The 16,387-nt window shown below is 35.9% G+C and overlaps 2 protein-coding genes and 1 pseudogene across 4 annotated transcripts; 1 reads left to right on the forward strand and 2 right to left on the reverse strand.

The window, feature by feature from the left end:
- Window positions 1-137: 137 nt before the first annotated feature.
- LOC139894487 (uncharacterized protein At1g01500-like) lies at window positions 138-8,202 on the reverse strand. Of its 2 annotated transcripts, none has more exons than XM_071877812.1 (3): window positions 6,740-7,690; window positions 6,269-6,501; window positions 138-227 (listed from the first exon to the last, which is right to left on the reverse strand). In XM_071877812.1, exons 1-2 carry the CDS (start codon window positions 7,436-7,438, stop codon window positions 6,274-6,276), a joined length of 927 nt encoding a protein of 308 aa, XP_071733913.1. In that variant the 5' UTR covers window positions 7,439-7,690; the 3' UTR covers window positions 138-227; window positions 6,269-6,273. The 2 variants fall into 2 exon arrangements, with proteins under 2 accessions (XP_071733913.1, XP_071733914.1); XM_071877813.1 differs by lacking the exon at window positions 138-227 and adding an exon at window positions 8,125-8,202 and having other exon boundaries at window positions 5,841-6,501; window positions 6,740-7,490.
- LOC139889165 (uncharacterized) lies at window positions 8,154-11,044 on the forward strand (annotated as a pseudogene).
- Window positions 11,045-11,266: 222 nt separating this feature from the next.
- LOC139892327 (uncharacterized) lies at window positions 11,267-15,458 on the reverse strand. Of its 2 annotated transcripts, none has more exons than XM_071875392.1 (6): window positions 15,233-15,458; window positions 15,076-15,150; window positions 14,771-14,898; window positions 11,774-11,874; window positions 11,603-11,662; window positions 11,267-11,491 (listed from the first exon to the last, which is right to left on the reverse strand). In XM_071875392.1, the coding sequence occupies exons 1-6, from the start codon at window positions 15,432-15,434 to the stop codon at window positions 11,407-11,409; spliced, it is 651 nt and encodes a 216-aa protein (XP_071731493.1). In that variant the 5' UTR covers window positions 15,435-15,458; the 3' UTR covers window positions 11,267-11,406. The 2 variants fall into 2 exon arrangements, with proteins under 2 accessions (XP_071731493.1, XP_071731492.1); XM_071875391.1 differs by having other exon boundaries at window positions 15,043-15,150.
- Between the last annotated feature and the right edge of the window lie 929 nt (window positions 15,459-16,387).

Raw genomic sequence — 16,387 nt, forward strand, 5'->3', positions numbered from 1 at the left:
TTTCCCACGTATACATATATCCGTTACCATCACCATCGTCATGTACTAGTATGATGCAATGAACAATATAATAAACTAAAATTGAAGATTGTAACAAAAATTTGTAAACATTTTAATCTTATAAGAACATATAATCACTAGTACAATATGTTACACACATACATGCTCTCCATCTTAAAAACAAGAAAAAATTAATTATCTTCAGTGTGTCAATTAACACTTACTTTCTGCATATAAAATAAAGGGAAATTAATCTCACAAATAAATATGATTTAAGGAGATAACAAGTTCATTAAATATATCTTAACGTGTGATACGGGGGCACACATCAGCAAAATCCTAACTATATTGAGAGAGTTCAATTTAAAAATAAAAATAGATATTGTAATTAAACATTAAACATCAATATTACAATACAAGCATATGTGATCATGAAGAATTTTCAAAATTAATGATCCAGGATGACCTGAAAACTGCTAAGCTATATTCTGGAAAGTTTATTACAAATGGTCTAACTAAGGCTGTTGATTTGGATTTCTTCCAGAAATTTGCTTACTAATTGTAGATTGTCAACATATGTGATTAGCTTTGATGCTTCTACTACTCTTAATAGAAATATGTACTCGGTGTCTTGTACCTATGCAAATATATTGTGTTCGTCGTTCAAATATTTCAGAATCCATTAAAGTGTTGTTGATTTGCCACCTTGAAGAGACTCCGGCCCAGGAAATTTAATTTTATTAAAGGTACTCAGTAGTAAACTACAGGTGAAAAAGAAAGGGTCGTCGAACAGGGTCAAAACGGATGAAACATGTTATTTCCTAATACGGGTCAAACAGACATGGTCCGCAAATATTCTTTATTCCCTCGTTGTCTAAACAAGATTCTCTTCTTTCTTTTTTAGTTTAGTCTGCTATAGTTAGTTATTGCATTAACTACGATATAAATAAAAAAATAAAAAAATAAAAAGATCTGTAATTTTTTAACAGTGACGTGATTCCATGAATAATAGAAGTATTTAGGAGGTTGTATACACTAAAAAAAGACGACAAAATTACTTCGGTCGTCCTTGAACTTGTACCTAAATCACACAGGTCGTCCTTAATCTTTTTTTTTTTACTTAGGTCGTCACTATCCTTTTAAAACGTACCACCCGTCATCCTTCTGTCTACTAGCCGTCCACTTGATCCGTTAACCCACCTCATGTGCGTCCCACGTGAGGGTATTTATGTACTTTTCACCTTGTTGTCCTATTAATACCTCTCACCTACTCATGTTTTCCCCCAATTCAACTTACTTGCTTACACCAGATGCTCTATAAACCCTAATTCCATATTAAAAAAAACCTTCGGTACAATTTTCAAACAACAATGGTGTTCTGCAATTGTGGCAAGAGAGCGGTTATTCGTAAGGCGAAAACTATTAAAAATCCTGGTCGTCGATATTATTCATGTCCTACACTGGTAATATTTTTATTTATTTTTTGTATAATTTAAAGGGTTAAAACTTTGTGTAATGTTATACACCTAATTGAATCGAATTCGTGGTTAGTTTTCTGACTGCAGGTCGTTCATTTGGGTGGATCCACCGATTAACAGTACAGAGGTAATAAGACCCAATGAATTATTGGAAGAACTATTGGAAGATGAACAAGTAAATTCAAGAAAGTGGAAGATTATGTTTTTTGTGATCCTCTTTATCCTCATTATTGTTTGGGTTAATTGATTTCAATGAATGAATGAAAGAATGAAATCTCTGTTGTAATAGTTTTGGTTAATAAGAACCAATGTTTTTTGTATGAACTAATGAATGAATGAAAGATCTGTTGTACATTACTCATTTCTTAGTTGATTCATTTATATGTACATTACTCCATGTTACACACATAGTATTACAAACTGGAATGTGAAATGTTACAAACTGGAAACACACAAAATAACAAACACATTATGTTGAAACAAGAGTATATGATACCACAGTCACAAAATACCTAAATATAGTTCCAAATACAGACATAAATTACATACCATCAGGATTAAAGTACCAGTTCAAAAGACAACAACACAATAACATCACAATTAAAGTACCAGTACACCCAATAACATTACAAAGTTTAAAAGACAAGAACACAATAACTTGCTTTAACTTCAATTCTTTGACTTCTTCTTGCTTGTTCCACTGGTTGAAGCATTTCTGGTCCTCTTCTTGCTTGTTCCACTAGTTCCCCCATTTGAACACCCTCTTTTGTTGTGGCCATACTCTTTGCAATTTGAACATTGCATGATAATCCCTTTTTTAGACAACCTTCCATCTGTGCTAATGTTGTCTTTCTCTTCTAACCCTTTCCTTCTATTTTTCTTTGGCCTACCTGCTCTTGCTATTTTCTTTGGTGGCATTAGGGTATAAGGAACATTAGACTTGGGCCACATAGATCTACCATTAACAGGGTTTATGGTAAATGTATATGTATTTTTCCAAGTGTCCATCCTATAAACTGGGTGAACCCAATGCTCTGGTGCACCTACTTCATCTGGTGGACCAACTTGATCATCATTTGCATTTAAGTTGTAAAGTGCAGCAACAACATGTTTGCAAGGAATACCAGTAATCTCCCACTTCCTACAAGCACACTCTTTGTTCCCAAAATCAACAGCAACTTGTTCACCATGAGGACCATTCACTTGGTATTGCTGACTACCACTCCAAAGCACAGTTAACTTACTTGCTTCCTTCTTAATGACTTCAAATTGTTTGGTTGCATAAGGAGTTAACAGTTGATCATTGTTTTTGCACTTACCCAACACATTAACTATCCTCTTCATCAAATACTCTCTCACATACTCTAATGCAGTTATAATTGGTTTATCCCTAGCATCAACCAACCATCTATTCAACACCTCACACATGTTGTTCAACAAAATATCTGTGACTGCTCTACCTACATATATCAATTAACATATTTATTGTACAGATAAACTTGAAATTGCTATTATAAACACACAGAATAACAAACTGGAAACACACAGAATTAATTGTAAACCTGTGAAATGGCTTCTAGCCCATTGCCTTGGTGGAATATCTGCTAAAAATTTATAGCAGTCCTTGTTGAACTCTTTCAGGGCTGACATTGCTCTTTCAAACTCTGGCACAGTTGTTGCTGTAGCACAGGACCACAAGTGATTTTTGTATGCTTTTCCATTCCATTTTTTCTTCATGTTCTCTTGAATGTGTCTTAGACAAAAACGATGCTCAGCAACTGGAAACACTTTTTCAACTGCATTTATCAGACCCTATCACACAAAACATAAGTAACAAACATAACATAAGCAAACAAATAAAATCTAAGTAACTACATAGTTGCAGGCATGTTATTTGTGTAAAAAAGACTTACTTTTTGCCTATCACTCATGAAGGTGAAGTTAGATAGTTCATTTAACTTTAAATCTGCAGCTAACAGCTCAAGAAACCATGTCCATGAGTTGGTAGTTTCTTGCTCAACAATTGCATAGGCAACAGGATAAATCCCATTGTTGGAGTCAAGTCCAACAGCTGTCAACATCTGACCTGTAGCAGGTTCCTTCATGAATGCCCCATCAACACCAATAAAATCTCTACCAATTGATTTGAATCCCCTTTTCAGTACACTCAAACATATGTAGATTCTTTTAAAGACCCTTGTCTTTGACCTTAAGTTACCAGGTTCAACATCAAACTTAATAGTAGATCCAGGATAGCATCTTAACAGTTCTTCAACATAATCTCTTAAAACAGTATACTGCTCAGCATAATCTCCTTGTATCTTATTTTGTGCTTCTTTTAATGCCCTAAAAGCCTTCATTCTATGCACCCTCACTTCTAACTCAGATTCAAATCTAGCTTTAACAGCTTTGATTGGGATCTTTGGATTGGTTGCTAAATCATTAACCAATGTTGTAGAAAGGTATTTGTATGTACACTGTTTGATGTACCTTGAGGTCAAACATTTATGTTTATCTTTAAGTGATCTTACAACCCATGTTTCAGATTTAGAGTTTTTAGAAACATACATTTTCCATTTGCACAGTAGATCTTTTGCATTCACTCTTTTTCTATCTTTCTTTTTGTCCTTATCTGATAAAGCATTTATTCCTTCTTTTGTGGTCCCCTTTTTCCCAGATTTCACATGCTTAGCACTTTTACCAAACTCACACTTTTGTCCCCCAACTAATTGACCATCTTTGAAAACTCCAATTGAACCTTCACAGCCAACTTGGATTCTAGTTTTGTCATTTTTTATCAATACTAAATTTCTTCTAGTTTCTATTGCATGCAACTCAATATATCTCTTTACCTCTTCTGCAGTTCCAAACTCTTGCCCAAGATAGAACACAGTTGTCTTAAAATCTTTACCATGTATCTCTTGTTCTTTCAATTCTTTAAGTTTCTTCTTCCTAATATCATCCTCAGACCCAGAATCAAGGTCATCATTGTTCAACATAACTGGTTCATCACCTTCAAAGTTGTTACCCTCACTATCATTTTGTAAACCAGAACCCACAAACTCCACATCTTTATCAATGCAAAAATTAAAGGTTTCCATATCAACCTCAACATCCTCAATATTATGTTTATCAACTACAAAATCATCATCTTCACTATCACTTTCAGATTCATCATTGGCATCTTCATCATTGGCATCTTCAATATTATCATGTGGTTCAGATTCATCCTGTTGGATATCTTGACCATCATTGGCAGCTTCACTATGTGTTTCAAATTCATTTTGTTGGAATTCATCAACAACAACACTAGGTGTTTTTCCTTGACTATCATTTAATACTTGACTCTCATCTAATACTTGACTCTCATTGTACTCTAATGGCAGCTTCTTTGGATTCAATGCAGGCTTTTTGGTTGGTTTTTCAATCTTAGTTGGTCTAGTTTCTTCATCTACAATCTCTTCTAACACAAAATTAACCCTAGCTGTAGGACTCCTAAATGGGTTTACTTTGGGTTTCAACCCATGTTCAGTGAATATACTAATTATCTTAAATTCCATTGCATACTTGGATAATAGTCTTATATCATCATCACATCCTAACGGTTCTAAACCATAATCCAGATCATAATTAGGCTTTAAAAAGTGAAAAAGCATGACTTCGTGACCATTGTAACCCAAATCCTGAATAATATCAGCAAGTTCGTGATATGAAAAGAAATCAGTGTCAAGGGCATCGACGTAGGTTACCTTGCCATCCAAATATCTCCTTCCAGGTGCATCAGTAAAATGACCACCATGATTCAACTGTATTTGAAAATAATGTAGAGGTATGTTCTGCATAACATAGAATTTAGGTTAAAATTAGCGTATTTTATACAACAATGTTAGTATTAATAATCAAATTATGGAGAAATGCTTACCATAGAGCTCCTCAAGATTGTAAGTTACATCGTCATCGCGAATCTGGTAGAACTTAGTAATGTTGGGTTTCATGGTTGAATTGATTCAGATTAGGTTTAAGAAAAGTGAACGAATTGGGGGTGATTTAGGAGGGAAAATGGGTATCTGGTAGAATTGGGGGAAAACGAGAGTAGGTGAGGTATTAATGGGACAACAAGGTGAAAAGTACATAAATACCCTCACGTGGGACGCACATGAGGTGGGTTAACGGATCAAGTGGACGGCTAGTAGACAGAAGGATGACGGGTGGTACGTTTTAAAAGGATAGTGACGACCTATGTAAAAAAAAAAGATTAAGGACGACCTGTGTTATTTAGGTACAAGTTCAAGGACGACCGAAGTAATTTTGTCAAAAAAAGACATTGGTGACTTAACCCGTTTGACACGTTCAACACATGCTCTCCTTTCAGCTAAACCTTGACCCATTTAAGATAGATATCTACTCATTAATAACTAAATGGGTCAGATTTGTCACCTCTAGTCATAAAACATTTTAATGCTTACCCATATTCCCAGAAGGCCAAGTGCTCAATTTAGTTCTAGTGTAGCACCAAATCAAGCATAATACCTAATGTAACCTAATCCTTATCTATAAAGTTCGTTAATCGTAAAAGTGGAAGATCCACTACAGAAATACATAAACTTTTTTTGTTATTGTAAACCGACCCTACCCTAACATCAAACATTCGGATTTAATACAAATCAGGATTCTTGATATTTGTAACATAAACTAAAACCAAGTTTATTTCCTTTCTACATCCTTTTTATAGCATATATGATCAAAACACAAAAAGATAGAAAAAGAACATAAGGTTAAAGAAGAATTACAATTACTAAAGCCATCTTCTAAAGTTTCTGGTTGTAGATTGATACGTTCGAACAAGAAGACCGACTCCAACTCCAACCCCAAGACAAACACCGAGCCCTATTCCAACACCTACTCTTACACCAGCATTGAACCACGAGAGCGCACCATCTTCACCTTCCATGTATTCTGTTTGGCTCCAAAACAAGCTGCTATCATAATCTTCGTCGACTTTATAACTTCTATACCCTGCCATCTGAATACCAACAAGAAATATATGAACACTGCAAAATAACTTAAAGCGATACATAAAGTTATAAGCTTTTTCCCTGTTCAGGTTACCCTACCGGGAGGGCGAATATTCCGACCCATACTCTAATGTATGCAATTCAGCTGGATTACTCCGTGGCCGTTTACCACCCATCCCTGGCCACCACAACATTCGAACTCAGGGCACCCAACCATGTGTGTGCATATTGAATTTTAAAAAGTACCTGATAATCACGTCCATGTGCAACTTTTTTTTGAGATTCTTCGGTTGGGTCATACTCAGGGATTGAATCCAACACCCCTTTTCTACTTTGCTTCTTATTAAAACTACTCTGCAACGCTTTGGTCAAAATAATTGGTGTCCCCGAAAAGGATCCCGCCACATAAACTTCAATCATTGGTGGCGTTGAATCACAAACCGCCGTTTTCTTTCCTTTCAAAAACCCATTACTACCACAAATCATTGATTTACAATTCATACTCCACTTACTAATATCATCATCTTTTTCAGATATTTCCAAAGTCCCACAAAGAATAAGATCATCCTTATCAAAAACCTCGAATTTCACTGAACCAGATAATCTTATACTGTCTGTACTCACAAAAGTAACTTCTTCAAATTTCTTGTCTACTCGGTTCCTTTTTAAACGACATGAACTACCCTCTGAATGAAGGGCACATCTTCTACCGTTCACTTCAAGAACGGTATTATGATCCAACGGTATATGATTGAGAGTAAGATATTCAGGTGTGTAGCAATCCACCATAAAATTGCTTATTCTAACATAGAACACACGTACGTCAAACCACGATAACAGATGCTTCCCGTATGCTTGGTAAGACGGGTGCTTAATTATCTGAAGCCCATGATTAATCACCTTGTGTTCTTTCTTCTTCACGGTTTCGTACAAATATTTATCCATTTTAACAACTAAGTTCTCATGAAAAGCCCCTTTAACATTGAAAACAACCACCCTAGAAAATAAAAATAAAAAACCAAACTTTAAGACCCAAACAACAAATTCTGGTCTATTATCAATTTCTACCTTCAAGACTACATAAATTTAACTAATTTAAAATCTTAGAATCTGCCACTGTTTGTGGTGTGTGTGAGAAATATAAACAAAGAACCAAAGGAATGATGCTAAGTGTAAACAGCAGGTAGCCACCAACATTGAATATGTCACAAAAAAAATACTCCGTATGAAATAAAGAATGAGTGGCAAATATAATCTTGAATACCCACAGTCCACACAAATTCAAAAAAAAAAAAAAAAAAAAAAAAAAAAAAAAAAAAAAAATCAGTAACTATCAACATATCCCTCACTAAACACTAACAAAGATCCAATGAAAGCCCATAGTAATCCCTCAAATCACTTTCACATACCCTACATAAATCTTTTAAAACCACTTAAAGTTTCAATTTTTTTATGGTATCAGTTAAAACAAAACACACCCACATAATAATTAATCAATATATTCAATACCCAGATTCCGGAATTTATCAATCCCTCATGTAAGTCTTGTATATCAACATCATACCTATATACTGTAGAGATAGATACAATCGACATATATCTATAGGTAGAGAAAGTTGGAAAATTGTTACCTTATCCAAACAGAAGATGATTAATCAAAATGGGGTCTTGGATCAGATTTGGAGATGAGAGTGGTATTTGTAAAGTGTGCAAAGATTACGAATGAAAATAGTGTATCTAACCATGTATTTCATATGACACTAATTTTGGTTTAGCCGGCTTCCTATAAATAGTATTTTTTTTTTTTTACGGACTAATTATGCTTTTGCGTACGTTTGATTAAAAGTGAAAACGGCATGAAAAGTCTGCAACGGATCAGATATCGGGCAAGTCAAAATTACACGGATAGTCCGTTTAGTTTGTACCAAATTTTTACGACAGGTAATTTTTTTTTTACTAATGCCAATCGTTCATGTGGTTTGGTTTGCACACCTTTAACGGATACTCCAATCGTTAGTATGCCGTCTGATTTTGTCGTTAACTCTTTACACATGCAATCCACGGGAGAACATAATTATCTTCGTCACCCATTTTGAAACTAGAGTAACGTTGTTTTTTTTTTTTTTTCAATTTAAATCTCAATTCGATAACCACACAACCATTTGTCGTTCAATTTTAAACGACTTAAGATGGTTAATTGTGATTTTAAACGTACATCATGGACGGCATAGAACCCTGAACGTCAATAAGTTATAAGTATATTGTACGAACAATTCATTCAACACTTAAAACACTTATCACACATAACATAATACAATGACTTTCACATATTTTTGATTCTTCGTGGGACGATGAAATGTTAATAATTATATTACATGCGCAAAAGAGCTCGAGCGAAAAGTCGGTGAAAGTTCTAGTCTTGAATTTATATTTATAAAGATCGTGAAGATGCTCATGAAGAGTTATGGAATGACTATTTATAATAATTAATTTGTTGTAATTTATTCTAATTTTAGATTATAATTAATTAATGTAATTTTAGGATTTTATTTATGAAATTTTATATGGTTTTAATTTTAATCATATTAATATGCTTAGTACTATTATTCTTCTTCTTATTAAACAAAATAAGATATTAAAAATAAATAAAAATAAATATAACAAACAAAAAAAGATAAAAATAGTTTAAGGTGAGACCTACACTCCCTTTTGATCACCATTTCCCTACTACTTTCCGTTTCACCACCACATTTGCCATGTTACAGTCATCTTTTGAAAAAGGGTTAAAGCCATAAATAGGCCATATACTTTCCTTTTTGTTCCAATGTAGGCTATATACTCCAAAAAATACTAAAGTAGGCTATATACTTTTATAAAGTGTACTAATATGAACGGACAAAACTTATTAACCGGATAAACAACTAAACGATGATGTGGCATCCTACGTGGAGAATGATGTTGGTGATACATCGGAACAAAACTAAAAGTATATAGCCTACATCGGAGCAAAACTAAAAGTATATAGCATACATCGGAACATAACTGAAAGTATATGACCTATTTGTAGCCATATAAAATGCAAAAAAAAATGTTTAATAATTAACTTTACCTGTTCAGCAGGTAACTTGTTAAATTTGTGTGCATCGAGACAACTTTTAAGAGTATATAACCTACATTAGTATTTTTTAAGGTATATAACCTACATTGGGACAAAAATGAAAGTATATGACCTATTTATGGCTTTAACCCTTTGAAAAACCTCATTACATTGTTATGTCACTGCCATTACTAACGTACTTACATATTTAATCTAAAATTACTAACAAACACATAAAACCATATAATTATCGATCATTTTTTACCGTCTAAAATTTGAAAACTATGACTTGTATTGTCATGTTAGTTCATTAAAATAACATGATTATGCGTAATTAGATAAGAATAACAAGGTAAAGTTCCTTCATGCCTTTTTGGGCAGTCCCAAATTGTAAAGGATTGTGACTTGGTTAAGCAATCGGCAACTGGGAGGGCATTATGGAAATGTGTTTTACATGATCTGTTAGTTGAGTTGTTTGCGGGGAAATCGTATTTGAGAAGTCTCTGTGAGAAGATCAATAAAACAATGCGAGAGAAGTTTCTGTGTCATTCTTTCTGTTAGGACTCTGGTTCGAATTAAAGCCTGACTGTTGTTAAGTCATTCGGTGGCGGAGCTCAAGTGGTTCTTCTAAGTGCAGGTTGGTCACCGGTTTTATTCTGCAGGTTGGTAAACGATAATGTTGTTTCTATGTGCTAAAAGAGTTTGTTTACCTTCAAAAATGCATAGAAGGGGCATATAGGTTGAAGTGCTTAAAACATGGTGATGTGTATGAGATAGATTTTCCAGAAGTTATGCAAATGAAAGCATGTTGCTTGAAACAGCTATCAACTCGATAAATGAGCCTAGTCAACTGATTTTGACAGCGAAATCACTTAGAAGAATTTCAGCAGATATCAGATATCAGAGACGAAGAGTGGTTCAAGAAGCTTCGAGGGTCATGCTTTATAAGCGAGATGAACACCGTGTTAATTCTTGAAGGAATTATCTATTATCTTCCTCATTTACCAGCCATGGGAGTATTGAAGACGATAGGTGATAACTGCAACATCACGCGGACAGTTTTGTTGACCGAAATTCATGAATAAATAGTCAAACACACTCTCGGAAGACAATTTCCATTTTTACAGTAATTGGCCTGACCATCTACTTCAAATTGGAGACCCTGCTGCTGATTATGGTCTTTTACATGATCCACTAAATCTATTTAACAGGTTGTGTGTCCATCCAAACCCACTCGTATGATGGAACCCATGCTGTCGGTTGTATTTAGTGCAGGGTTTTGGTTCACCTAACCTAACTATTTCGAGAACCGGTTCTCCATAAGTAGAGATATTTTTATGTAACAGTCAATAATATGTAGGTATGTTGGCATTACTCAAGGTTGTAAAAGTCGACAGTCGGGGAATAGTCGGGACCTTATAGGGACTGTTCGGCCAAGTTGGAGACTAGTCTGACGTTGACCAACTTTGACTTATATGTATTTGACCTACTATAACTGAATAAATTCGAATTTGTTCGAATTAATCCGACTTTGGCCGATTTAATCCGACTTTGAACTAATAAAACCAACTTTGAGCGACTAAATTTTACTTTTGACAACTTTGATCGAATAAATCGACCATGTTGGTGACTAGTAAATAGTACTACATAGACAAGTGATGAGACCAACATTGGTATCCTTCTTGAAAGAATGAAAATATCAAATATAAGCAACCTAATATAACATACTCTTGCAGATAGAGAATATTTGCCTTAAACAAAATTGAAAAATGACTATATAAATACGACAAATTCAGATAATAAACAGTTGAAAAAGTCAAATTTCAAGACAATCTTTGATACCCTGTTCAAAATTGTTTAGGGATGATATGGTATCCATTAATGCATTAGCCACCTTCTGTCTGTAGCGAATAGACAAAAATGTGTATAAGAAAAAAAAAATAAGTGAACTAAAAGACCTGCATATAGTCGATTAACCAAAAAGGTTAATTCACGTTTGTGCGAAAGAATACCTGTCAGATACAAGCTGAGGGGTAGTTCCACTTGCCACATTATTAAGTGAACTAAAAGACCTGCATATAACTCGAGGAAGTTACAATCTTGTTGCTTGTATCCAAAAGTTTTATTCACGAACAGGTGATCGATTTCTTTAATTGTGAAAAATAATAAATGTGAAGCACTACCTTTCTAGATCACCGAGCTTAGCCTCAGCATCCAACTTTGTTGGATCCTTGTCTTCAAGCAATGAAGCTGCATTTTTTAAAACCAACTTGAATGTGCAAACCTGCAAAGTTGAAATAATTGTGCAATTTTATTCTCCTGTGTTTTTTGTCTGGTTGTAAATCCACATAAACTAGCTTAAGACAGTGCATAGTATTGACAAAATAAAATTATGCATATTTTGTTCATGATCTCACTGCCATCATAATCATATGCCCTTGAAAAGAAAACAAGCACTAAGCAAGCAAAAAGAAAAATATGATTTGTTGAAAACATATCATTATAATCTATGTAAAACCCTGTTTCTGCTTCGGTCCTTTTCAGTTGATTGGGACGCCGTCCAGATTGGAGGACGCCGTCCAGCAATGAAGGGTTGGACGCCGTCCAAGGTTTAGGACGCCGTCCAACAGAACTGACGGGCCAGCTGTGATAAATTGAGTTAATAAGGGGTATTTTGGTATTTTCACTTGAGGGTCGGTTTATGAGCCACAAAACTGATCCATGGGCTATCCTATCCTCATTTCACCTCTTTTCACTCACACACTTGTATCTAGAGAGAGAGTAAGAGTTTAGAGAGAGAGAGCGCTTGATTTGGAGAAGAAGGAGTCGGATTCTCACCAAAGCTCGGGTTCTAAAGTTGTTCATCTCGTTCTTGGCTACGTTGTGGTAGTATTGGTAAGTTCAAACTCCGAATTTCATTTGTTTGATTTGAGGTTCAATGTTAGGGTTTGAGCTTGATTAGTTGTGAAACCCTTTTGGATGATGAAGTGGGTTTATGGTGACTAGTTATTCTTGTCACTTGGCGGGTTTTGAGTTGGTTGACGTTTTGGCCATGTTTAGGCTTTGATTTGGGTTTAATCACTAGGTTTAGTGATTATGGAAGTGTTGGAACCCTTTTGGGAGTATTTGGTTGACTAATTTTGAAATGGGTCAAAATTAGGGTTTGGTGTCAATTTGGGCAAGACGAGTGTTTAACACTTGTGTTCGGGTTTAATTGGCGTATTAGGACCATTCTCACTTGTGTTAAGTGATTATTGGTTAGTTTGGACGCGGTTTGGTGCTTGGAAGTGCAATGGGTCGAAATTGCACTAAGTGTCGATTTGAGTTGGGTTGTAAATCCACTCTAAGTGTGTTGTTTGTATTGTGATAATGGAATAGGTACTTTCCATTGGCATGTTGCGGATTTCGGTTGCATTCATCAAGGCGACAAGGTGAGTGTTAATATCCTATGTGCATATGTAAGTGTAGGATGGGTGCGGGTCGGGTGAAGTGGTTCTCGGTTATAGAGCACACTTCACATATAGGTGGATTTGATGGACTTGTGTAATAGGTCCAATTGGCACGGTTGTGCATTTTGGTTGACCACTTTTGGCGAGGTGCACACTTTGTGTGTACGATATCACATATGCTTGTGATGTGGATTATACAACCCCAATGGCGAAGGGTTGGTATTGAGTTGTGAATTGAGAAAGTGAGTCTCGTGTAGTTCGGATTCACGATGACTCGTGTAGTTCGGTCATCTTATTGAGGTAGTGATCTCGTGTGGTTGTGGATTCACTAAGGCTCGTGTAGTTCGGCCAACCTCGATGTTGTTGTGGTATTGAAGATAGTAATCTCGTGTGGATGCGGATTTACTAAGGCTCGTGTAGTTCGGCCAATCTTCATGTTGGTAATTGGTAGTCGGTTCCGGTATTGGGTTAAGGGGTTAACCTTGGACGTTTGTATATTGTTTATATATTGTCGTATTGTTGTGTTGTAGCTAACCCTCTGGATGTAGCTTATTGGTGTTGTACACATCGTCGTTGGTGAACTTATACTTGTTGTTAGTATTAGCTTGATGCTTAGTGATCGTACGGTATGCTTAGCTTAGCTTGCCTTTATGCTTGGATGCTCCGGTATGCGTTATTTGATTATCATTGTGTGTCGTGTTCATTTTATGCATATATATGTATGTAGTATATTCTCACTCACTAAGCGTTAGCTTACCCTCTCGTTGTTTACAATTTTATAGATTTGCATGGATGCGGTGGCTCGGGTAAGCGTGAGAACTAGTGGACTCGCGTAGTTGCTTTAGAAGATCTTGCTTTTGGATTGGTTAGGATTGGGTAGCGTATCCCCAATCGCCATGCTCGGTCTTTAGTTTATGTTAAAACTCACGTGGTCGAAAACTCGTAATTTTGTACGAAAGTCGTAAAACGGACGATGTGGGCCCGGTGTCGTAAAACTCGGTTTTATCGTGAAAAACTCTTAGTTTTAATTATTATAACATATTGTGAAAGTATTTTCGTGTGAAAGTGTCGGGAAGCGGGTGTTTCGCTCGCGTAAAATTGTAAAGCTGATCAGAATGTTTTAGTTCATTTGGACGCCGTCCAAAGGGCTTGGACGCCGTCCAGTCCTTCAGAGCTGGACGCCGTCCAGATGTACTGTCCCACAATTTTTTTTTTTTTTGGCGTGTTTTCGGTCGGATAACGGGTTGGGTCGTTACAATCTAACAATGTCTAGTCAACAGCTTAATCCCCATACAAACTAGGACTAAGGATAACGCAGCGTTTCTTCCTCAAATACCTCAAACATGGCACTCACAAACGCCAACAAATGCTTGTAATGCAGCGTTTGTGAAAAACAAATGGGGCGTAGGTGAAACGGAAACACAGGAAGAAGAGAGAAGTTAGGTGAGGTGGCAGACTTTGATTGGTTGCAATTATTTTCTCTCTCCAACTTTTAATTATTTACACCTCGTATATCAATCAAATTTCACCACATCACCCATAAACGCCCACTGTTACAACTCCCCCTTCCCCATCATTGTCATGGCAACGTCATAACTCAAAAAGTAACTCTTATCCACTTCACATCATAGTTACCACCATTATCCATGGTGTAAGAATAGAAACACAGAAAATCAAATAACTTAATCATATTCTTAGAAAATTAAAGAAATTAGGGAAAAAAAGAAAAACCTCAACACCAGTATTAGATTGAAAAGTAACAATAGAATTCCTCTCCTTTGGAATACAATCTCTTGAAGCTGACAAAAGCAGCCGTTGAACCTCTTCCAAATCCTTTTCCGGTGATGTTCCACTACCAGCTGCAAATCACATCACATCAATCACATCAATATCTTAATACACAAATTAATTGAACCTACTTTATTTTTAATTTTACTTATCATTTCATATCATACATACATAAAATAATGATTAGATTAATAAAACTAGAAATGTAACATTACTGATTAAAAGATATGCAGCTTGGAGGCTATTACGAGAAGCATCAATTGGGGCTAACAAATACTTAGCTGCTTTCTTCTTTTGATCTCTTAACCAATCCTTTGGTCCTGCTGAATTGGATAATATGACAAATATATGAAATGAAAATAGAAGAAACAAAAAGGTAAGGGCGTGAATTAGGGTTTTACGTACAAATGCCGAACGAGAGGACGGGAGGTTGATAGAGAAACGGGATGATTGATGTCAGAATTACGCCGGCAGCAGCAGCTCTTCGAGTGGTGGGAATGAGGTCTGAACATGGTGGCGATTTTGGGGGATTTGGCCGGAATACGGTGGTCGGAATGGTGGTGGCGATGGTGGAGGAGATAAGGGTAGATATCGACGGTGGTGACATTTTTGCGGGTGGTGTTATATAATTTTAAAGTTATACTGTATTTATTTTTGATAATTTAGATCTAGTGCAGATATATTTTTAAGTTTAAAGACCTACACTATTAAATATTCACGTATCACCCCCTTCTGTTTTTAAAAATACTATTACTATTTTTTTTAATAATGATACCGCAACCCGCATGCGCACCTCATATGCATGCGGGCGCTTAATAGTGTGCGTAGGCGTGTGCTTGTGTGCGCTATGCGGTATGCGGATTGTATCTGATTCCTTTGTTCTCGGTACAGCGGTTGCTTAGCTGTCAAGTAAATATCTTTTCCATAATTATATCCGTGATTCGGGGGAGTCAGTTATGGATGAGATTATCATGATCTGGGACTGTTCTAGAATTAGGGTTTGCCTATAAATACAAACCCTAATCATCATTCACCACACACGGCACATTACGTAACCATCACATACGATACACATTACGTAAAACAGCATCATTCAGCATCTTTTCAAGGTTAACAGGTTAGTCTTTTGTAAGCTAGTACCTACGACCTTATTTGGGGCCTCTTGATCGACGACCGTTATCGGAGGTGGACTTAATCACTTGGCCACCCCGCCGACATCATCATGTCGGCCAGGGTTATTCACGGTAGCCGGACCGGAGAGTCACGTTCTAAGATCCTTAAACCCCTCTTTATGTATTGAGCAGACATATTAAACCCTACGGTTAAAATATGCATGATCAAGTGGTGCTTTCATTGAGAGTCGAATTAATTCAAGACTGTTTAATTGCTTTCTCTTTTAAGGTTTTGAATTGTATGACTCGTTATTTACAAAATTTTTTAATTTTTTCTTTAACAGTATCATGACTTCCGAGGAATCATCGGAACATACCCAAACAGATGTTCAGAACGCACCGTCTGATAGTCAACAGACACCGGTTATGACTACGGGGGCCGCTATTC

Source organism: Rutidosis leptorrhynchoides, chromosome 2 (assembly GCF_046630445.1).
Source record: "Rutidosis leptorrhynchoides isolate AG116_Rl617_1_P2 chromosome 2, CSIRO_AGI_Rlap_v1, whole genome shotgun sequence".
Lineage (NCBI taxonomy): Eukaryota > Viridiplantae > Streptophyta > Magnoliopsida > Asterales > Asteraceae > Rutidosis > Rutidosis leptorrhynchoides.